The 24,106-nt window shown below is 40.3% G+C and overlaps 2 protein-coding genes and 1 pseudogene across 25 annotated transcripts in view; 1 reads left to right on the top strand and 2 right to left on the bottom strand.

Moving 5' to 3' along the window:
* STRN3 (striatin 3) overlaps window positions 1–4,362 on the bottom strand; it is a 113,833-nt gene extending 109,471 nt beyond the window's left edge. For 2 of the 8 annotated variants that reach the window (XM_019924075.3, XM_019924077.3), the window contains exon 1: window positions 3,591–4,094. In XM_019924075.3, coding sequence (XP_019779634.1) covers window positions 3,591–3,872 — 282 coding nt within the window. In that variant the 5' untranslated portion in view covers window positions 3,873–4,094. Of the gene's footprint in view, window positions 1–2,697; window positions 2,847–3,590; window positions 4,096–4,234 lie in introns of those variants that run through there. The other 6 variants (XM_019924078.3, XM_073800578.1, XM_073800575.1 and 3 more) reach the window with 5 other exon arrangements.
* AP4S1 (adaptor related protein complex 4 subunit sigma 1) overlaps window positions 3,177–24,106 on the top strand; it is an 82,194-nt gene continuing 61,264 nt past the window's right edge. For 3 of the 17 annotated variants that reach the window (XR_012330008.1, XM_073800589.1, XM_073800590.1), the window contains exons 1-2: window positions 3,181–3,463; window positions 5,557–5,760. The gene's annotated coding sequence lies outside the window, so the exon portion shown is untranslated. Of the gene's footprint in view, window positions 3,464–4,315; window positions 4,427–4,566; window positions 4,586–4,879; window positions 5,185–5,556; window positions 5,761–11,274; window positions 11,461–17,927; window positions 18,024–24,106 lie in introns of those variants that run through there. The other 14 variants (XM_073800580.1, XM_073800584.1, XM_073800583.1 and 11 more) reach the window with 14 other exon arrangements.
* Window positions 9,588–9,803, bottom strand: LOC101327045 (small nuclear ribonucleoprotein G pseudogene; annotated as a pseudogene).

Below are 24,106 nucleotides of genomic sequence, written 5' to 3'. Positions count from 1 at the left end.
TGGCAATATCTGTCACGTTATGACAAATCTGTATGCCAGAGTATGCAAACACAAACACTAATTAAAAGTTTACACTTGGGCTTTCCTGGTGGCGCAGTGGTTGAGAGTCCACCTGCCGATGCAGGGGACACGGGTTCATGCCCCGGTCAGGGAAGATCCCACATGCCGCAGAGCGGCTAGGCCCGTGAGCCATGGCCACTGAGCCTGCTTGTCCAGAGCCTGTGCTCTGCAACGGGAGAGGCCACAGCAGGGAGAGGCCCGCGTACCGCAAAAAAAAAAAAAAAAAAAGTTTACAGTTGCTGGAGAATTAGTAGTTTTAGAATACTAACTCCAGGACTACATTTTCTATGTATTACCTATGCCATATTTTTATAGTTGGCACACAAGCATTTTGTATATGCCATAAGTGCATTTATTACACACTAACTACAGAAAAAAATATAAGGACATATTTGCAATATACATAAACTAGACCTGGCATGCCATGGGGGCTCAATAAAACTTTTTTGAAATGTACTGAAGTGGTGTATGCTACATAATGAATTACAAGTCAGATTCCATTTCTACAAAAAATACCAAAAAAACAATACAACACAATGGTTTCAAGAGTGGTAATAAGACCAAACAAAGCCTTTGGTTTCAGATAAACCTGGGTTCAAATCTCAGCTGCAATACTTTATAGCTGGCAAAGTTATTTAAACTGTTTGTGTTTCCTCATCTGTAAAATAGAAATGATACCTACCTCATAAGGTTGTAGTGCTGATGAAATGGCAGTTATAATTTCTATTTAATGTGACTGCCAAAATCTCACAAGCAGTCCAGTCCATTTTTTCCCAAGTCCTAGACCAAATCAATCCAAATCTCTGGAGGATGAGACAAAGGCCTGCATACTTTTTATAGTTTTACAAGTGATTACCACTAGCACTCTCTTCTAGAAATCACTGTCCTAGAGCCTTATTAACAAAGCTTTACCTAAATCCCAGGTAAGGAACCATCACAAAGATGAAAGAGAGTTAAGACATCCTTTGGTTTAGTTCCAATCTTCTAAGAAAGACCTTTACCCAAAATTCCTTTTACAGGGAAGAGAACCATAATGCAAACTTCCAGTTTAAAATCCTTTCCAAAGCCAGGAAATTTAATTCCACACTGAAATTTTATATCAAAATGAGGTATACCTTAGCCTCGTTGTATTCATTATTGAATAGTTTTAATACTGAATACTTTAAAAAATGTATAGATGAACAGTGTACCCAAGGATGTATACCATAACGATATGCAACTTCTCTTATTTCTGTTATCTTTCTTAAAATTAAGTTTAAGTTTACAATTTAAATCCATTCACGCTTCACTTAAACTTTCCCAATAAATTTTTTATTCAACACATACATTTTAAAATGTGCATCTCACAAGCATTCTTACTAAAGACTGAAGACGTGTAAAGCAAATTCAGCATTCCAGAAGCAAACCTGAAATCCTAATAACTAAGTAGCCCAATAAAACATTTTAGAGAAATATACAGAGCAAAAATACACGATCATGAACATTTTATTCCAAAAGAATCAGTGTGAAATAATAAAAATTCCTGGAAAAAAATTAAGAGTCTAGAAACACTGCAGAACTTCTTCAAAAAAAAGCAAACAAAAAAAGTTTAGAATGGCTATATCAGAACTAATATGCCAACTGTAGATAAACTGAAAGCAAGCAAGCAAAATGAATCTTCCTTAAAAGACTTCGGTCAAGAAGAGAATTAGAAGGGAAAGCAAGGGCTAGGGTAGACAATATAGATAGACCTCACTGTTGTATAGACTTTTTACTAATTGAGACACAAGACATTTTTCAGCTACTTACACCAGTGAAACTTATGAATGACTAATGCAATTGCTAACTTGAAAAGTGTTTAAATTCAAGCTTTTCTATAACAGTACAAAGGTTATAAACACTGTATCAGGGACTGGTGAAATATTATTTAGTGAGCCCAAGCCTCAATGCATTAATAAATGCAATTTTTAAAAATAAATGCCTCACACCGAATATTAAGTTTGCACATGGTGTAGTAAAAGTTGTACATCAATAGAACTCTATACATCCCAAATATTTTAAAGCAGACTACACACACAAAAAAACAATTTTGACTTTAGCTTTTTAAATGTTATATTTTTAAGAGCCCAATAGTATATCAAAGCACTAAAACACTGAATTGACTAACAGGTGTTAATTTATAATTAACTTTCTCAAGACTTGGTAAAGTGTCAAAATATATGTTTCTTACTTTTCAAAAGTTTAACTTTCCCAACTTTGTAAAGACAAATAAAAGTCGACTGGTTCAAAATCAAACTGACGATATACATATTTGTTTGAGGACACCCTTTTTAAGCTAATCCAATCTTCCTTCTTTCAACACTGCATTTCCCTAACCATTCACCCCAGGCATATATGACATGTATGTCAGCGAACAATACTACTTACATTCTAAATATATACCAGTCTGAAGAACAGGTGCAACACTATTTAGATGCATGCCTTTTTTCTTCTAAGCCAAAATTTGCCTTAGAAAGTGATTTTAAAATAAACACAAACACCCAAAAGAGTTGAACAATACTTTTAAAAAGATGTAGTCCTTCTGAAATACAAGACATAAGTCCTTAAAACACCAACAATCTTCCAAAAGTTAGGTAAACCAACCTATCAAAGTTTCACCTTAAGACTGAGTCCGGCTCAATTATGAAGGATCCTGAGGATATTTAACTTTGCTTCCCCTGCGTGAGTTGGTAACGTGAGACAAGTACGCTTTACTCCAAGTTAATATTAAATCTTCATAAAGACGGCACAGATATTCTGGTTTGGCTTTTTATATGTAAAGAAGGGGATGGAGAACGGCGAAGGGTATTCTAAAAAGAAAAATTCAGTACAGAGAAGCGTTGATGAGTCAATCACTAAGAACTCAAAGGAATCTAAGTGAATAAGGCAGCATCCCAGGTAAGAAGGTACTTAAAGTTGGCGGTAGGAAATGAAAACTTCACAGGTCAGCCCATTGTGCTCGGTAGCAGCCCTGGAAAGAAGCGTGGCTGTCAAGGAGTAAGGGTTATCAACTCCGGGGGAGGGGGGCAGACATGCCAAATCGGAAAAGGGGGGTGATCCGGGTAAAGGTGGTAAAATGCCCGTCCCAATCCCTCTCCTCCAGTTCTCCATCTCAAGAGGCACAAACAAGAGCAAGCTCAGTGCCCAACAGCCCCTCGCCGGACTCTCTCCCACAGAGAGGAACTCGGCCCCAAGCCCCGGAGACCCGCGCAGGCCGCCTCCGGAGGAGCCCCCGCAGACGCCATACTAAAAGCCAAAATGGCTGCCCGAAGGAAGCCCGCACCGCGCAGCTAGTGAGAGCTGGGTAACAAGCTTCTGCGGGAAGGGGGGAGGGGGGCTAGAGGAAGAGCCGTCGCCAGGACCATCGCCCCCTCGAGCCGCACAGGTAGGTTTCTCTCGGCCTCCCAAGGCCTCGAGCTCCAACTGAGGGGAGTCCCGGCCCCACCCCCCCCACCCCCCGGTCGGGAACCCCGCCGCCGCAGCCGTCCCGCACACCGACCCCAGCGAGGTACCTGCAGTTCGGCCCGCTCCACCTCCCAGTGCGCCCGCTCCATCTCGAACCGAGCCCACTCGTGCTGGATGTAGTGCAGGATCCCTGGGATAGTGTACTGCTGCGGCCGAGACAGCTCTGGGCCTGCCGCGGGACCCACTCCCTCGGCGGCCGGAGCACCCCCACCGCCCGCCGTTCCATTCCCCCCGGGCGAAAGGCTCATGTTCCCCCCAGGTCCCTGCTGCTGCCGTGCAGGGGCCGCCATCCCGGGGCCGCCACCACCACCTCCGGCGAGCTCGTCCATTGTGTGTGGGGCCCCGGCCGGGGCGCAGGGCGAGACGCCGACCGCTGGGGGAAGGGCCGGGGAGGGTGGCCCCGCGCTGGCGGCGGGGCGGAGGCCGGCTGGGAGAGGGGCGGGGAGGGGGTTGTTGCTGAATGCCTGCCGTAGGTCAGAGCAGGGAGCTGCCGGCCGCCGCCATTACAGTCCCTCCTCCATCTGCCAGTTTCACTCACTCACTTTAGGGGAAGGGGGGGCCGCGGCGGGAGGGGGAAGGGGGGCAGGGTTGGGAAGGAGAGAGACGTAGGGCCGCCGCTCCCGCGCAGCATGCCGGGTAGAGAACGCCACTGCCGCCGCTCGCCTACTAGCCAAATAGAGTCCGGCCTCACCCTACGCAGGCGTACTGAGGACGCAGTCGGCTTGCCGTTAGAGGCGGGGAAGGAGATTCGGCCCCGCCCCTAGGCCCGCCCCGCAGGCTCGCTGCGGGATTCTGGCGGTGGAGTCCGGACGGTGGGCCATCGAATCCAATCTTTGGAAGAGAGTTGGTCTCTGCCTTCCCAGGAATCCGTATCCCTCTCTCAGTCAGTCCCCAGCGCCGTTCCCTACCCAAAGGTCTCAGCGGCGCGCCTGCCTTTGGAGCTGGGTTTTAACCTGGTTGGTCGCTCTGGCCGGCCGCAGCCGGTCCCGGATTCCTGACGTTTCTTTTGCATTCCTTGCGTGTTTTCAGGCAGTCCCAGAGGGTCGGGCCTCTTTCTCTGCCTGTCACTCTCTCTCTCTCTGGTTTCCTAGCACCAGGCAGTTCCCGGGGCTTTGGGGACGTTCTCTTTTGGCAAAGAGCCCAGATCGTCCCGGACGTGGAGACTGATTCTCTGTCTCTGGGCTTTGCTCCCAATTCTGTGCTCCCTGTCGCGCGTTGCAACTTGTACAGCTTTGCCTCCCGTCTTTCCTATTCTGGGGTGGGTTGTGTTTGGGGAGTTTGACAGGGGAGCAGTAGCGATTGTTTTCATTTTTGGGGGGGAGAAGAGAAGGTGAAAATCTTTAGATCTTGATAGTGGGCAGAGGGGGAAGAAAACTGGAGGGGACTGGTTAAACTAACAATTTGATATTTTAGAAGTGAATGAGCTCACAAATATTGTCATTCATAGCAGAATCTTTTGATGGAAATAGAAAATAAGAGCATTGTGAAGACAATTTAAAACCCTACATGAACGGCTAAAAATGCTTTCCTGGGTTGTTTTAGTGAATGTAATATACACATAAAAGACAAGGTTAATCTTTTAAGTACCGTAGTGTGTGTGTTTATGTGCTTAGGTTGCACGGAAACATCCTTAATGAACTAGTAAGTTTCTAAAAGTTAATGTAGCTAATAACCATTTGGTCAAAAAATAGGACAAAAATGATATTTAATAACAATAAGGAAAAAAGATTCATTAATTACAGCTATGCAGGAAAATCGCATATAACATTTATTGCATTCAAATTTTTCGCTTCTCTACTACCAATAAAATTTTCACTATGGAATATACACGACCACTCGGTGTAATTTCCAAGAGATAAAGTAGTACATCTTATTTTATCATGTCTGCTTTACTGTTATTATAGTTTAACGGAGAGAGGATTGGACTTGTTACCCATGCTGCCATGTTTTATTTACATATGCAATGATGCCTGAGGTCGCAGAATTATTAAGAACTATTTCTCCATTTCATAGCAACCAACATACAACCAGCTCATTCAATCTTGTTCATTTGCGAGGGGCCTCAGAGCACGTAAAAAGTTCAAAAATTCTTTACTGCCTCAAGACCCATATACATCAAGAAAAATTTGTGAGAGGGTGTGACTGATCTCCCTTACGTTGGCATCAAAAGAAGAGGAGCATACCCACTAATATTTCCTGCTGGTACGTCAAGTTCAAGTAAAGACTGGATTTATAATCCTTTTTCCTCCCCACTCACCTTCAAAAAAACCCGAACTCTGCTCTTCTATTACCTATCATATTAAGTGGCACCACATTCAAACCTGAGGCCTTGCAGTCATTCTAGTACCTTTCCTTCACTTGGTCCCCTCATCCAATCCCTTTCTCAGTAATATCTTTTATATCTATTCCATATCTTCATACATGTCTTAATTTAAACCTTCCCACCTTTACTGTTCCCCCGCCTTCCACTACCACTGATGCCTGAGTGATCTTCAAAAGTCAGATCTGATCCTATCATTCCCTGCTTAAAATATATTAATGATCACCAGACTTACAATAAAGCCCAAATTTTAGCATAGTATATAAAAGTCCTTATTGCCTAATTTACCATCACACCATCATGGTATCCCATTCTCTCCAGCTAATCTGCAGCACCATTTTGGGTTCCTCAAATGTGTAATGCTGTTTCATTCCACAAGAATTTAATACATGCTGTATCCAACTGGCTTTGCTTCCCTTCTTCCTTCAAAACTCATCTCAAGTATTTCTTCCTCCAAGAAGCTTTCCAGATCCGTGAATTATTTAGTATAGTATCCTAATAGTATTCCATGCTTAACTCCTAATACTTATTACATTGTATTTAAATTGTCTATATATGTACTCCTCGGTGACACTCATACTAAACACTATGAAAGCAAGACAGTCACATAACAGGTACTGCAAATATTTGCTTCACTTATTTACTTTTTTTTTTTTAAATTTCTGGATTGGCTACTATTTTTCAGATGCTCTGTTAGTCGCTGGTGAACCACTGTGAATCAAACAGATATAATCTCTGCCTTCACAGACTTTCCAGTCTAGTTTTAGGCAAATTACTTAGCACCAAGCACCCTTACTTCCTCAAAGTCTTATCCAGATCTGTCTCTTACACTCCCTATTTGAAGAATTCCAGTTGAACATGTCTGGATTCACTTTGTCCATGGTTTTATAAATGTCAACAGTGCAATCCTAAACCATATTCTTCCCAGATCATAGTCATTTATCTGCAGGATTGTAGCCTCCTAGAGGGGCAGGACCTATGCCCCTCTTGTTGAAAACTGTACCCCCAGTGCCTGGGACAGTGAAATCCCCAATAAATGTTTGATGAATAACTTAAATTCATACTAGACTAATATGAATATTTTTCCTTCACCTCAGTCTTTTTTTTTTTTTCCAGTTTTTGCTACCATTGTACCAATTATCTCTTGAGGTTCAATGACCAGAACTGTCATGAGCACCAATAGTAAAAGACACCAAAATTTTCTCCTCTATCGGGAGATTATTTTTTACAGTATTGATGTTGTGCTTTGTGTACATGACTCCAAGGACAGTCTGCAGTGAGCTCCTAGAATCTTGTTCTCTGTAGGTAATGAGCTTTCCCAGGCTCACATACAACTCACCTAACTGGAATTCCCTTCCTAAACTGTGACTGAGTCATTTCCTCTTTTCAGCATCAACCTTTGAAACTTCTTGTTTGTTCTGTCCTTTCATCAATCTTGTTCATTTCTCCTCCACTCCCATTGATTCTCTCAGTTTCGATGCCTGCCTATTTATATCTTTAATCAGTTTAGAATTTTAAGGTTTTTTTTTCCCCATTAGCTAATCTTAGACACCTGTGTTTTTATTCTACCTGACCAAAAAGAGACTTGTCACATTTCATGTGCATATATTATATCAACAAAAGTATGTTAAGGAATTCTAGTCTTTTAAATACATCAGAGTGGTTAACACTCAGATGCCTTCTTCCCAGTTACTGCAATACCTGATGTACAAAGTGTTTTGACCCTGACTTTGAGAACTATGTGAATTCCTTCCCAGACATCATATTATTTCATTGGTACATACTTCTCTAGGCATCTTTAACAGATTTTTTCTTTAACATACCACTATACCATTATCACACCTATAAAATTAATGGTAATTCCATTGTACAGTCATCCTACTAACAAAGAGCTCAGACTGGTTCATAATCACTGATCTAGTCATCTTTTTCCATCATCTGAAAAGATTGTGACAAGTATTCTTATCTCTATGAAGAGAGAAAGCTGAGATAAGAGTTCTGGGTAACTTCCGCAGCCCTTAGTAGAATAGGAAGTATTCCTACTCTTACATCAGTGAGTATACATGTTTATTTGGAAACAAGAAATAAAGTCTCCCTTTACAATTCTGCCTCCTTCTGTCCTGTCAATGGATTTAATATTACTACCTCTGGCCCCCAAATCATTTGCACTTTTGAAATCATTTTTTAGGTAGTTTCAGGGTGATTCAGTCACTTGGGGAAACTACATAGTGTTTACATTTATAAATATAGAAAACAAATGAATATTAGAGCCCAGAGAAATATCTTTGAGAAGAGTTGGCATGTGTTCAAAAACCAAACGAGCAAAGTGTATAATGGAGATGGAACAGAAAAGGAGGCAGCTTCGACCTGCACTGTGGTTTAACCAGCATAATAAGATCAGGTATCTACTTTTCATTAAAGCAGTTGCTTGTGGCTAAGAAAAGTATAGAAATATATGCAGGATACCTGAACTATTCAAATAGTATATTGTGTGGAAAAGAAAAGGAATAGGACCTTCACAGATTACAGAAAAATAGGCACCAAGACCTTCAGGAAACTGTGCATGCTATATAAAATTCTAGTCCAAGTTCATTCCTGAATTGTCTCCTGGGTAATATGATTCAGAAAGCAATAGGCTGTGATAATACTGTATAATAGCTAACTCATAGAGATGTCAAAATTGAAAGGGAAAAAAGAAAAAAGGATTGCCTGGAGCCAAATCCCTCCTGAACATTGGGTAAAAGTGAACAACCAGCTCTATAAACATGAGAACCAAATGACTGGAAAATGTGACTGAATGGGAAATTGCCAAAAGTTTCCTAGGTAATAATTTAACAATCTTGGAAATGTGGTTTGTCTCCTGTTGGAGCAGCAGGGGAGAATGTTCAGAAGAATGGTACCAGACATGGACATCTTGCCTGGGAAATCTCTGCTAAAGACAGTTTCCTTTGGAAAATGTTTTAAATTTGGCAAAAATTCACAAAACCTTATTTTTCTATGATAACATTTTTAAAGACGGTAACCTTTAGTTTTGTCTATTAATAGACCAACCTAAAGTACCTGACAATTACCCTACAAAAAAAGATTAAAGAATTATTTGGAGCATTTTTAAATAACTCCTATTGCTCCTTTTGTATTATAGCTTTCAATATAGTAATCGGATGTTGTAAATCATGTTGTGCATAAGACTTTTTATTTTTGGCCTCACAGCATGTGGTATCTCAGTTCCCCGACCAGGGATTGAACCCATGCCCCCTGCAGTAGAAGCTCCAAGTCTTAACCAGTGGACCACCAGGGAAGTCCCTAGACATTTTTTTTTTTTAACATCTTTATTGGGGTATAATTGCTTTACAATGGTGTGTTAGTTTCTGCTTTATAACAAAGTGAATCAGTCATACATAAACATATGTTCCCATATGTCTTCCCTCTTGTAGACATTTTTATTTAACTTTTTATTTTGGATTTCAGTCATTCAAAAGTAGGAAAAAAAAGTCTAATGAATTGCCATTTTCAACAGTTATCAAGATTTTGCCATTCTTATTTCATCTATTCCCCATTTTTTCTGTGTGAGGAATTTTTTTTGACTATTAAAAAAGTTTAACAAGAAAGTTTAATATGAAAATGTACACTGCTCAATTTTTTATATGATAGTAAAACAGGCCCTTTGGAGATGGGACATGAGGAAGCAATTGATATCTTTGATGAACACAACCTTTGTTTATACTCATTCCAAGGCTTCTAACATGATGATACTATTTTCCCTTATACTGCCATTCCAGTATTGTTCTGTCACCCACCAATTGCTGTCTCTGCACATTCATCTATTGAAAGATTCATAAAGGAGTCAAGTCCCCAAAGATTCCTTGGACATGTCCACCACCATTTGATTTCAGTGATAACTTCTTGTCCATACATGTTTCAACTCAGGAGGGTGAGCCTTGCTTATGGCGTCTACTCAACAAGCTCAAAGATACCTTGAAATGGAATTCGTGGCCTTCCTCACACTTCCATGGCCGGCTCTCAGAATAATTTAAAGTAAATCCCAGACATCATATTATTTCATTGGTATATACTTCTCTAGGTATCTAACAGATTAGGACCTTTTTATTTTCAACATACCACAATACCATTATCACACCAATAAAATTAGTAGTAATTCCATTATACAGTATAATCCCTAGTCCATCGTCAATTTTCCCCAATTATCTAAAAAAAATTTTTTTTAAGAGTTGGTGATTTCAAATCAGGATCCAAACAAAATCTATATATTTCCTTTATTTGCTGTATCTTTAGGTCTTTTTTTATTTGTCTCCCCCCTCACCCCCACATCGTCATGCCATTTATTTGTTGAAGAGGTGAGGTTATTTATCCTGCAGAATTTCCCACATTTGGCTGGTTGCATTTTTATTGTATTATTTAGCATATTCCTTTCTCCTCCGTATTGTCTGTAAACTAGGAGTTAGATCTAGAGGCTAGGTTTGATTCAGGTTTTAATTTTTTTTGGTAAAAATATTTCTACATTGGGGATGCAATGTACTTTCTATTGCATCACACCAGGCAGCACATAACGTCTAGTTGTCTCAGTTTTAGTACTGTGATGTACTAAACTTGATCAGCCTGATCTAGCTATTGTCAGCCTTAGCTAGCTAGCTAGCTGTCTTTTAACACATATATGGTGCTCTACTCTCAACAGTTTCTGCTCAGCGCGGAGTCTGTCTTTCTATTAAAGAGCTTCCACTGGATGTTGCCGAGCCTTCGGGGTCCTGATTGGGACCTTTCCTTGCACTCATTGGCAAAAGAGATCCTGCCAGATCTCCTCCCAGTTCTCAGTGTAGTACCTAGATTCCCTCCTGGGGTTCCCATGTCAAGGAGGGGGGGGAGGCGCCCTTCCTTTGGATGATGACTTGGTGATTTCTGGGTTCCTTGGCTCTTTTGACCCTTACAGGACCACATTTTCAAACCTCCACTTCTGCTGGCACAGGTGTGGTTCCCCCTTTCTAGTTGCTAAGGGTAGTTAGTGTTCTGGAGTTCCAGGGGATGTTTTTCCCTTGGTTTTTGGTAAAGATGTTACTGTATAGTTTTTTCTTTTTTTCCATCCTCGTGGCTCTCACTGTTTTTTGTAAGGGAATCCCGGGAACTTCCAAAACTGCTCTGCTACTAACACCACTCCCTTGCTTCTCTGCACTCTTGGCGTTTTAAGGTTTAAATTGCCTGCTAGTTAACCTAAATTTATTTATTAGAGCCCTGCTATTGAAATAACTTATTTGATCACTGCTAAAATAATTGTGACATTTTTGCTATTCAGAGATGTGAGATATAAGTGAGTGTAAATTTAAGTATGAATAATATCCTCTGGGAACAGTTGGGCAGGCTCTTGTATGACAACTTTACTCTCCTATTTACATTTTCAGCCAGGAGCTGTAACATGTTGCTGTACTTTACTGTGAAATTCAGTAAAGCAAAAAGTGCTCCTGGGCAAAGGGCAGCCAAGCAGTCCACCTGAAAGGCTCTGTGTTTACCCTGACACCTGATCGGAACAAGAATGATACTAAATTCAGATACGTGTCTGAAAACTTGCCTTGGACAGCATTTGCTGGGTATGTTTTATCTATTGGAAGTAGAAAGGGAGATTAGCTGAACTCGCTAAGAGAGCGAGTCAGACATAAGAATTTTGGAAGTTTAGGTCTGATTACAAATGTTAAACACACTGTAATAAATGCAGTAGTATGAGCTTTTCTGTCCTAAAGTTTCACATTATCTGATTAAGCCACTTCTTGGGCTTTAGGCTCCCTGTTGAGATCAACTGAAAGCAAATAGTCTGTTAGAATTGTACCTTTTGTGATACACTCTGGGGTCAAGATTAAACCTGCCAAAATATGCACATATAGCCATTAGCCAGTGAAAGCTTCTGAACAGAGGGTACAAACTGGGTAGACCTAGATTTACTCTAGTGAATGGAGAGTGAAATTGTACGTCCATGGTCATATTACAGCTGTCACTGAATTACTGGAGTCTTGAGGCAAACCTGGAGGTAAAGAGCAGTGGGTGAGAGCACAGACACTGGAGCCTGGCTAACATGATTGAGTCCTTCCTCTGCCTTTTTACTTGGTGACCTTTGGCAAGTGACTAAGTTTTCATATCTGTGAAGTGGAGATAAAAACAGTCTCTAACTCATAAAGCTATTATGGGGATTGAATGAGTGTAGGTAAAGCGTTCGAAACAGCAGCGCCTGGCTGTTTGGTAAGCACTGTGTGTTTTCTATTGTTATTATCTCTCTTCAAGAGTTGTTTTGTTGGGTTATTAGGACATCTTATCACAAAGGCTGAATAATGCCTCTCAGGTTACAGCAGCGGATTCTTTCATGACCACCATCAAATATCAGGAGCGTTAATTACTCATTTGAATTAGAGTCAGTTGTGGCCATGTAACTAACAAAAAAGATAGATCCTGTTGGCTGAGTAAACTGCTCCTCAAATTAAGGTTTAATACAGTAATTTTTGTGTTTCACTGTTTCTTTTAAAGTAATGATCTGCAAAATGGAGCCATAATTTTCTAAGTGATCTCTTCAGGACTGAAAAATGTTAATGTAGCTTTTAATACTGCTTCATTTTAACTCAAGACACGCTTCATTTAATTAGGAAGATCTTAAATAATAATTTCAATATATAACTGTAGTTTTACAGTATTCTTTTCTTTTTTTTTAACATCTTTATTGGAGTATAATTATAATTGCTTTACAGTCTTGTGTTACTTTCTGCTGTATAACAAAGTGAATCAGCTATATGCATAACGCATATCCCCATATCCCCTCCATCTTGCATCTCCCTCCCACCTTCCTTATCCCACGCCTCTACGTGGTTGCAAAGCATCAAGCTGATTTCCATGTGCTATGCAGCTGCTTCCCACTAGCTATCTGTTTTATATTTGGTAGTGTATATATGTCAGTGCTACTCTCTCACTTCATCCCAGCTTCCCCTTCCCCCTCCCCATCTCCTCAAGTCCATTCTCTACGTCTGTGTCTTTATTCCTGTCCTGCCCCTAGGTTCATCAGAACCATTTTTTTTTTTAGATTCCATATATATGTGTTAGCATATTGTATTTGTTTTTCTCTTTCTGACTTACTTCAGTCTGTATGACAGACTCTAGGTCCATCCACCTCACTACAAATAACTGCTTTGTTTCTTTTTATGGCTGAGTAATATTCCATTGTATATATGTGCTACATATTCTTTATCCATTCATCTGTCGATGGACACTTAGGTTGCTTCCATGTCCTGGCTATTGTAAATAGTGCTGCAATGAACATTGTGGTACATGACTCTTTTTGAATTATGGTTTTCTCAGGGTATATGCCCAGTAGTGGGATTGCTGGGTCATCTGGTAGTTCTATTTTTAGTTTCCTAAGGAACCTCCACACTGTTCTCCATAGTGGCTGTATCAATTTACATTCCCACCAACAGGGCAAGAAGGTTCCCTTTTCTCCACACCCTCTCCAGCATTTATCGTTTGTAGATTTTTTGATGATGACCATTCTGACTGGTGTGAGGTGATACCTCATTGTAGTTTTGATATGCATTTCTCTAATAATTAGTGACGTTGAGCATCCTTTCATGTGTTTGCTGGCAATCTGTATATGTTCTTTGGAGAAATGTCTATTTAGGTCTTCTGCCCATTTTTGGGTTGGGTTGTTTGTTTTTTTGATATTGAGCTGCATGAGCTGCTTGTATATTTTGGAGATTAATCCTTTGTCAGTTGCTTCCTTTGCAAATATTTTCTCCCATTCTGAGGGTTGTCTTTTCATCTTGTTTATGGTTTCCTATCCTGTGCAAAAGCTTTTAAGTTTCATTAGGTCCCATTTGTTTATTTTTGTTTTTATTTCCATTTCTCTAGGAGGTGGGTCAAAAAGGATCTTGCTGTGATTTATGTCATAGAGTATTCTGCTTATGGTTTTCTCTAAGAGTTTTATGGTGTCTGGCCTTACATTTAGGTCTTCAATCCATTTTGAGTTTACTTTTGTGTATGGTGTTAGGGAATGTTCTTATTTCATTCTTTTACATGTAGCTGTCCAGTTTTCCCAGCACCACTTATTGAAGAGGCTGTCTTTTCTCCATTGTATACGCTTGCCTCCTTTATCAAAGATAAAGTGACCGTGTGTGTGGTTTTATCTCTGGGCCTTCTATCCTGTTCCATTGATCTATATTTCTGATTTTGTGCCAGTACCATACTGTCTTGATTACTGTAGCTTTGTAGTATAGTCTGAAGTCTGGGAGCCTGATTCCTCCAGCTCTGTTTTTCTTTCTCAAGATTGCTTTGGCTATTTGGGGTCTTTTGTGTTTCCATACAAATTGTGAAATTTTTTGTTCTAGTTCTGTGAAAAATGCCATTGGCGTTTGATAGGGATTGCACAGAATCTGTAGATTGCTTTGGGTAGTATAGTCATTTTCACAATGTTTGTTCTTCCAATCCAAGAGCATGGTATATCACTCCATCTGTTTCTATCATCTTTAATTTCTTTCATCAGTGTCTTACAGTTTTCTGCATACAGGTCTTTGTCTCCTTAGGTAGGTTTATTCCTAGATATTTTATTCTTTTTGTTTCAGTGGTAAATGGCAGTGTTTCCTTAATTTCTTTTTCAGATTTTTCATCATTAGTGTATAGGAATGCAAGAGATTTCTCTGCGTTAATTTTGTATCCTGCTGCTACTCTACCAAATCGATTGATTAGCTCTAGGTGTTTTCTGGTAGCATCTTTAGGATTCTCTATGTATAGGATCATGTCATCTGCAAACAGTGACAGTTTTACTTCTTCTTTTCCGATTTGTATTCCTTTTATTTCTTTTTCTTCTCTGATTGCTGTGGCTAAAACTTCCAAATCTATGTTGAATAATAGTGGTGAGAGTGGGCAACCTTGTCTTGTTCCTGATCTTAGTGGAAATGGTTTCAGTTTTTCACCATTGAGAATGATGTTGGCTGTGGGTTTGTCATATATGGCCTTTATTATGTTGAGGCAGGTTCCCTCTATGCCTACTTTCTGGAGAGTTTTTATCATAAATGGATGTTGATTTTGTCAAAAGCTTTTTCTGCATCTATTGAGACTATCATATGGTTTTTATCCTTCAATTTGTTAATATGCTGTATCACATTGATTGATTTGCATATACTGAAGAATCCTTGCATTCCTGGGATAAACCCCACTTGATCATGGTGTATGATCCTTTTAATGTGCTGTTGGATTCTGTTTGCTAGTATTTTGTTGAGGATTTTTGCATCTATGTTCATCAGAGATATTGGCCTGCAGTTTTCTTTTTTGTGACATCTTTGCCTGGTCTTGGTATCAGAGTGATTGTGGCTTCATAGAATGAGTTTGGGAGTGTTCCTCCTCTGCTATATTTTGGAAGACTTTGAAAAGGATAGGTGTTAGCTCTTCTGTAAATGTGTGATAGAATTCACCTGTGAAGCCTCCTGGTCCTGGGCTTTTGTTTGTTGGAAGTTCTTTTTTTTTTTTTGTGGTACGCGGGCCTCTCACTGTTGTGGTCTCTCCCGTTGCAGAGCACAGCCTCCGGACGCACAGGCTCAGCAGCCATGGCTAATGGGCCCAGCAGCTCCATGGCATGTGGGATCTTCCCAGATTGGGGCATGAACCTGTATCCCCTGCATCGGCAGGTGGACTCTCAACCACTGCGCCACCAGGGAAGCCCCTGTTGGAAGATTTTTAATCACAGTTTCAATTTCAGTGCTTGTGATTGGTCTTGTTTATATTTTGTTTCTTCCTGGTTCCATCTTGGAAGGTTGTGCTTTTCTAAGAATTTGTTCATTTCTTCTGGGTTGTCCATTTTATTGGCATAGAGTTGCTTGTAGTAATCTCTCATGATCCTTTGTATTTCTGCAATGTCAGTTGTTACTTCTCCTTTTTCATTTATAATTCTATTGACTTGAGTCTTCTCCCTTTTTTTCTTGATGAGTCTGGCTGATGGTTTATCAATTTTGTTTATCTTCTCAAAGAACCAGCTTTTAATTTTATAGATCTTTGCTATTGTTTCCTTCATTTCTTTTTCATTGATTTCTGATCTGATTTTTATTATTTCTTTCCTCCTGCTAACTTTGGGGTTTTTTTGTTCTCCTTTCTCTAATTGCTTTAGGTGTAAGTTTAGGTTGTTTATTTGAGGTTTTTCTTGTTTCTTGAGGTAGGATTGTATTGCTTTAAACTTCCCTCTTAGAACTGCTTTTGCTGCATCCCATTGGTTTTGGGTTGTCATCTTTTCATTGTCATTTGTTTCTAGGTATTTTTTGATTTCCTCTTTGATTTCTTCAGTGATCTCTTGGTTATTAAGTAGCATATTGCTTAGCCTTTATGTGTTTGTATTTTTTAGTTCTTTTCCTGTAATTGATATCTAGTCCCATAGTGTTATGGTTAGAAGAGATACTTGATACAATTTCAATTTTCTTAAATTTACCAAGGCTTGATTTGTGACCTAAGATACGGTCTATCCTGAAGAATGTTCCATGAGCACGTGAGAAGAAAGTGTATTCTGTTTTTGGATGGAATGTCCTGTAAATATCAATTAAGTCCATCTTGTTTAATGTGTCATTTAAAGTTTTTGTTTCCTTATTTATTTTCATTTTGGATGATCTGTCCACTGGTGAAAGTGGGGTGTTAAAGTCCCCTAGTATTATTGTATTACTGTCAATTTCCCCTTTTATGGCTCTTAGCATTTGCCTTATATACTGAGGTGCTCCTATGTTGGGTGCATAAATATTTATGATTGTTATATCTTCTTCTTGAATTTCTCCCTTGATCCTTATGTAGTGTCCTTCTTTATCTCTTGTAATAAATAGTCTTTATTTTAAAGTCTATTTTGTCTGATATGAGAATTGCTACTCCAGCTTTCTTTTGATTTCCATCTGCATGGAATATCTTTTTCCATCCCCTCATTTTCAGTCTGTATGTGTCCCTTGGTCTGAAGTGGGTCTCTTGTAGACAGCATATAGATGGGTTTTGTTTTTGTATCTATTCAGCCAGTCTGTGTCTTTTGGTTGGAGCATTTAATCCATTTACATTTAAGGTAATTATCGATATGTATGTTCCTATTACCATTTTCTTAATTTTTTGGCGTTTGTTTTTGTAGGTCTTTTCCTTCTCTTGTGTTTCCTGCCTAGAGAAGTTCCTTTAGCATGTGTTGTAAAGCTGGTTTGGTGGTGCTGAATTCTTTTAACTTTTGCTTATCTGTAAAGGTTTTAATTTCTCCATCGAATCTAAATGAGATCCTTGCTGAGTAGAGTAATCTTGGTTGTAGGCTTTTCCCTTTCATCAGTTTAAATATGTCCTGCCACTCCCTTCTGGCTTGCAGAATTTCTGCTGAAAGATCAGCTGTTAACCTTGTGGAGACTACCTTGTATGTTATTTGTTGCTTTTCCCTTGTGGCTTTTAATATTTTTTCTTTGTATTTAATTTTTGATAGTTTGATTAATATGTGTCTTGGTGTGTTTCTCCTTGGGTTTATCCTGTATGGGACTCTCTGTGCTTCCTGGACTTGATTGACTATTTTCCTTTCCCATGTTAGAGAAGTTTTTGACTATAATCTTTTCAAATATTTTTCAGACCCTTTCTTTTTCTCTTCTTCTTCTGGGACCCCTATCATTCGAATGTTGGTGCGTTTAATGTTGTTCCAGAGGTCTCTGAGACTGTCCTCAATTCTTCTCATTCTTTTTTCTTTCTTCTGCTCCCTGGCAGTTATTGCTACCATTTTATCTTCCAGCTCACTTATCCATTCTTCTGCCTCAGTTATTCTGTTATTGATTCCTTCTAGGGTATTTTCAGTTTCAATAATTGTGTTGTTCATCACTGTTTGTTTGCTCTGTAGTTCTTCTAGATCCTTGTTACATGTTTCTTGTATTTTCTCCATTCTGTGTCCAAGATTTTGGATCATCTTTAGTATCATTACTCTGAGTTATTTTTCAGGTAGGTTGCCTATCTCGTCTTCATTTATTTGGTCTTGTAGGTTTTTACCTTGCTCCTTTATCTGTAACATTTTTTTTGTCGTTTCATTTTTTTTTTTTTTTTTAAGGGTGGTGCTGTTTTCCTGCCTCACTGGTTGTTTGGCCTGAGATGTGCAGCACTGGAGTTTACAGGCAGTTGGATAGAGCTGGGTCTTGGTGCTGAGGTGAGGACCTATGGGAGTCATCACTCCGATTGATATTCCCTGGGGTTTGAGGTTCTCTATTAGTCCAGCAGTTTGGACTTGGAGTTCCTACCACAGGAGCTTGGGCCCGACCTCCAGCCTGGGAGCCACGATCCCGCAAGCCTTGTGGCACAGCAAAAAAAAAAGGAAGGAAGGAAGAAAGAAAGGAGCAGTACAATATCAAAGAATTTAAACAAAATAAAATTAGAAAGATAAAAATATATTAGGAAAAATAAAATATCATTGAAACAACTGCAACAAGGTAAAATACAACCATAATAGAAAAAGAAAAAAATAAAAGGAGAGTTGGGAACAAGCCAAAAGGAGAGAAGAATAACAAAGTATAAAGAATAAAATAAAATTAGAAAAATAAAAGATTTATTATGAAAAATAAAAGTATAAAAGAATCAATAACAATGAATCAACAAGATAAAACAGAACCGCAATCTAAAAGAGGAAAAAGAAAAGAAAAAAAAAAAAGCCTTGGCTATGGGGACAGAGTTTAGGCAGGGGGTGGAACTTAGGCAGGGGCGGGGTTTAGGGTGGGGTGGGACCTAGGCAGGTGGGGGTGGTGACGTTTGAGCGTGGGGTGTGGCCTAGGCAGGTTATGTTCAAGCGTGGGGCAGGGCCTCTGCTTAGGACCTGCACAGAAGGGAAGAGGCAGATGTCAAAACAAGGGCCTCTGGAGTGTGGAGTTCTGGAGTTTGGAGGCAGTGCCCTGGGTGGAGGTGTAGGGGTGGGGCTTGGGCTCTGCACGTCAGGAGGGAGACTCCGAGGGCGCAGGATTAGGCCTGGGAGCCCAAAAGGGTTCCCAGAGCCTAAGTGGACAGGGAAAGCATTGGCAGCGTTCTCTTCCGTTCCTTTTCACCCTTCCCACACTGTCTGCCCCAGGGTCACTCTGGTTGCTGCTGGACCTGTAACCATAGATGGGTTCCACTGTGTGTAGGAACTCCTCCCCTCCCGCAGCCCCCCCTCAGGGGGGCCAGTCCCATAGGTCTGGACTTTACTTGTGCTCCTCCTTCCCACCCTCCCACTCCCTCAGGACCTGCGCAGCTGGAGGGTGCTTAGGTGGGCAGAGGATCAGGCCTGGGCTACCAGCAGGTTCCTGGGGGCCCAAGTGGGCAGGGAAACCTGGCCACTCTCCCTTTTGATCCTCTGCCCTCCCAGTGGTTCCCCAGTTTCCCCTTGGGATGTGGGATCCCTTCCCCTCCCCCAGCTGCCCTTCAGAGGTGCCAGTCCCATCCCGACAACACTTCTCCTCACCCTCACTCCCCCCACGGCCCTCATCCTACCTGGTTGCTGGGGGTTCCTACCATCCTCTTAGGTGTCTGTGGTTCCTCACCGGTGCCTGGTAGATGCCCTAATTGTGAGGAGATGCAAATTCCGCGTCCTCCTAGTACACCATCTTGATTCCACCCCCCTGTAGTAGTATTTTCTTACACATTTTTTGGGAAAAATTCCACATGGTTACTAATTTTTTCCCCCAGGTAGTGTGAACACTAAAGTAGAAGACCATATAGTGTTGAAACAAGTTAATTCTCAGTAAACTATGGAGTGATGGTTTTATAGAAACATTTTCCATAATTTGGGTATTGCATTTTAATTTATAGTCAACTTTTTTATAGACTTTATACTTCTATAGACTTTTTTTTTTTTTTTTTGGCCACGTGGCATGTGGGATCTTAGTTCTCCAACCAGGGATCAAACCCGTGTCGCCTGCAGTGGAAGCGCAGAGTCTTAACCACTGGACCACTAGGGAAGTCTATAGACTTTTGTATAAAGTGAGATACCTCTGAATCCCAGTTGGGGTTTGTTTGTTTGTTTTTTCTTTGTTTGACATAAAACTGTAGGAGCCATTAGCAAATCAAATTTTAATTCTCAACTCCTTTAGTTTGATTTGAATTTAAAAATCTGTAACATTGTATTTGACCCTGTAAGAGTGCTTACAGGCTTATCACTTGAGTCCTAGTGCAAAGCTATTAGAAGATCACTACTCTTCGGAAGAGGGAAAAAATATGAGAATAATCTATCTCCGTAGTCTTTCACAGTTTTCACTGGAAATCAGATGTCCAACAAGAATTGACAAAACCTAATTTAAGAAATACAGAGTTGAGACTTCCCTGGTGTTCCAGTGGGTAAGACTATGCACTCCCAGTGCAGAGGGCCTGGATTCAATCCCTGGTTGGGGAGCTAGATCCCGCATGCATGCCACAACTAAGAGTTCGCATGCCACAACTAAGAAGCCCACGTGCCACAACTGAAAGATCCTTTGTGCCACTGTAACTAAGACTCAGCACAGCCTAAATAAATAAATAAATGAAATATTAAAGAAAAAAAGAAATACAGGGTTAAATTTATCAAAATCCAGAACATTTTGTTTGAAGTATTTTCAATCTGAGAGGTAACTTGATACTCCATTTTATAGGAAAGGGAAGTAATACATAGTAATCCTACTTCTCTGCTGGAGTTCTTTCTTATTGACACATTGTAACATCACAATAGCAAGTCCTGGGAGGAGCCCATCCATAAGACCCTTAGATCTCTTGGTCCCTGCTTCCTCTTCTCTAAAATTAAGATATTAGATGTCTTTGTTAATCCAAAATTTTGATGAAGAGTTTTAGGCGCTAAGCACAAATATTTAATTTGTATGGCTAATTAACCAAACAATTTGGAATAAGGTTTACCACCAGAAGTGTTTCTTCACTAATGGCCCATGCCCATGTTTTGTCAAAGTAAACATTTAGTTCCCCTTTTTAATGTTATTTTAAATTTCAAAATAAGTTACCCTTGACATTAAAACCAAAAAGAATACAATTTTAGAAGAAAAATTTTTATTTTTATTTTTAAAGATACCTGTCATTATCTCCGTTGTGTGTAGTAAAGGGAAGGTTGAGTCCAGTTACTTACCTGAAAGCAGCTTTTCTATTCTAAGAGTGGAAGGTAAGATAACAACAATAAGAACAGACTCTATGAACTCCAGCCTTTAAGATTTTGTAGCTTTAAACTGCACAGCTCCAACCACCACCAGATCTGATAGTGAGCACCTCTTTGGCAAATGACTAATGGACAGTCTATTCTCAATCCCTCCATCCCCCACTCCACACACACATAAATGACTAACGAATAAAAATAAAACAAGTACTTTTGGACAGACAATGTAATGGTCTATTTATAGTATATAAACTCCTCATCCTCAGTTTTTGAAATATGGCTTTTCTCCCCTGCTTCAATCATACTGCTGTAAAGACCTTAAGAATTCCTCAGTTCACCTCCCCCACCCCACGCCCTATTTAAGATAGAAAGTCTGATACTTGAACATCTCCAAAAATACAACATCCATCCGTTTTGGTAAAACTTCCAGCTTGTCTCTGCTATTATTATGTATGTGTTTGTGTTTTTGTTTTTTTAAAGCACATTCTCTGCATTCAAAGACCATATTCTTTTTTTTATTATTATTAATTAATTTATTTATTTTTGCTGTGTTGGGTCTTCGATTCTGTGCGAGGGCTTTCTCTAGTTGTGGCAAGTGGGGGCTACTCTTCATCGTGGTGCGTGGGCCTCTCTCTATCGCGGCCTCTCTTGTTGGGGAGCACAGGCTCCAGACGTGCAGGCTCAGTACTTGTGGCTCACGGGCCTAGTTGCTCCGCGGCATGTGGGATCCTCCTAGACCAGGGCTCGAACCCATGTCCCCTGTGTTAGCAGGCAGATTCTCAACCATTGTGCCACCAGGGAAGCCCTATGTATGTGTTTTAAATGGGTGTGAAATGGTATCTTGTGGTTTTAATTTGCATTTTCCTAAGGATTAATGATGTTGGTGTACAAATAACCATTCTTATTTGGATTTATATATATATATATATATTTTTTTTTTCTTTTTTAAAGGCTTAATTTTTATTTTTTTGGCTGCATTGGGTCTTTGTTGCTGCGTGCAGGCTTTCTCTAGTTGTGGCGAGCTGGGCCTACTTTGCAGTGTGCAGGCTTCTCACTGTGGTGGCTTCTCTTGTTGCAGAGCACGGGCTCTAGGCACACGAGCTTCAGTAGTTGTGGCACTCGGGCTTCAGTAGTTGTGGCTTGTGGGCTCTACAGTGCAGGCTCAGTAGTTGTGGCACACGGGCTTAGTTGCTCTGCAGCATGTGGGATCTTCCCAGACCAGGGATCGAACCCGTGTCCCCTGCATTGGCACGTGGATACTTACCCACTGCACCACCAGGGAAGTCCCTTGGATTTATATTGTATATCTTAAACCAGAATTTGATGAGACTTTTCTTTCTATTTTTTTGGCTGCACTTCATGGCACTCGGGATCTTAGTTCCCCGACCAGGGATCGAACCTCTTCCCCCTGCAGTGGAAGTGCAGAGTCTTAACCATTGGGCCACCAGGGAAGTCCTGATGAGACTTTTTGATCAATTTACCAAAATGACTTTAGATCAAGATCTGAGGATCACATGAAGCATTAGAAAATTTTCAGATATACTGCTAGAAAAATGGTAGACCAGACTATTAAGGTTTATTCTCAAAGCACTTTCGTAATTTTTCTGCAAAACTGTTAGCTTCAGGATTCCTGCAAATCCTAATTTGTTTGGAATTTAACATTTTTAAATGTTTTAATTATTTTAAAACTATTTAAGTAAAATAGCACACATTCAAAATTAATCAAATGTGGTTGAAATATTTCTTGAGTGACCCAGGGATTTAACAGAAAGTAAAAGTGTCAGCTGAAGCTACTAAAAAAATGTATTCTGAATCATAAAGGAGAGATTTAGAGAGAGAGGGAGAGATAGGGAGCAGGGAGGAAAATGGATGGAAAGAAAAGCACGTGGTAATGGGTTTCTTGAAGTCAAATTTCAGTAGTCTTAGAACTGCAGCAGAAAGAATCCATTGGGAAGAATGTGCAAACTATACTGGGGAAGAGGATGAGGAGGGAAAAGGGGGACTCTGTTGAGTGCTTTGCATTTCCTTCACCTCTTTTTGTCCTGACAGAAAGTCTGTGAAGTAGCTGTCTTTATTTCCAGTTGATAGATGAGAAAACTGAATTATCTCAGAATTCCAGTAAGTTTTGAAGCAAAGAAACAAACTGTTTTAGTGTATAAAAAAAGAGTGTATAACATATTACAAACTCTGAGGGAGGTGATCCAAATTAGATGAAAATCTGCTAATGACCAGTATTATTTCCTCTCACTCAAGGATGGAGAAATTCAGAAATAGCTAAATAACTTCAAGGCCTACGGAATGAATCAACATGCTATGGCAAATAGAATCTAGCACTTGCTAGTTCCATGTTTCCTGAGTTAGGCCATATTGATTAGATGCTCTCAGCACATCCTTTTTTTTTTTTTTTTTTTTAAATTTTATTTTATTTTTTATTTTTTTAGGCTGTGTAGGGTCTTCGTTGCTGTGCTCAGGCTTTCTCTAGTTGCTGTGAGGGGTAGCTACTCTTTGTTGCAGGCTTCTCATTGCGGTGGCTTCTCTTGTTGTGGAGCACGGGCTCTAGGCGCGCAGGCTTCAGTAGTTGCAGCACAAGGGTTCAGTAGTTTTGGCTCTTGGGCTCTAGAGCACAGGCTTAGTTGCTTCGCGGCATGTGGGATCTTCCTAGACCAGGGATCGAACCCGTGTCCCCTGAATTGGCAGGCGGATTCTTAACCAACTGCATCACTAGGGAAGTCCAGCACATCCATTTTGAAAAAGAGTACATATTTTACAGAAGTATGGCATTTAGAAATGCCACAGTAGATGAAACAATAGCTTCATTATTAAAGTAAACATTTATTTTTCAGTTGGCTAATTTTGTAAAATTATATAATGCAGCTCAACATTTTTTTTTATACATTTATTTTTATTTATTTTTGGCTGTGTTGGGTCTTTGTTGCTGCATGCGAGCTTTCTCTAGTTGTGGCGAGCAGGGGCTACTCTTAATTGTAGTGTGTGGGCTTCTCATTGCGGTGGCTTCTCTTGTTGAGGAGCATGGGCTCTAGACCGCAGGCTCAGTAGTTGTGGCACACGAGCTTAGTTGCTCCACAGCACGTGAGATCTTCCTGGACCAGGGCTCGGACCCATGTCCCCTGCAT

This window comes from Tursiops truncatus, chromosome 2 (genome assembly GCF_011762595.2).
Source record: "Tursiops truncatus isolate mTurTru1 chromosome 2, mTurTru1.mat.Y, whole genome shotgun sequence".
Lineage (NCBI taxonomy): Eukaryota > Metazoa > Chordata > Mammalia > Artiodactyla > Delphinidae > Tursiops > Tursiops truncatus.
Note: the sequence above shows the minus strand (reverse complement) of the source record. Positions and strands in the feature narration are given on the sequence as shown.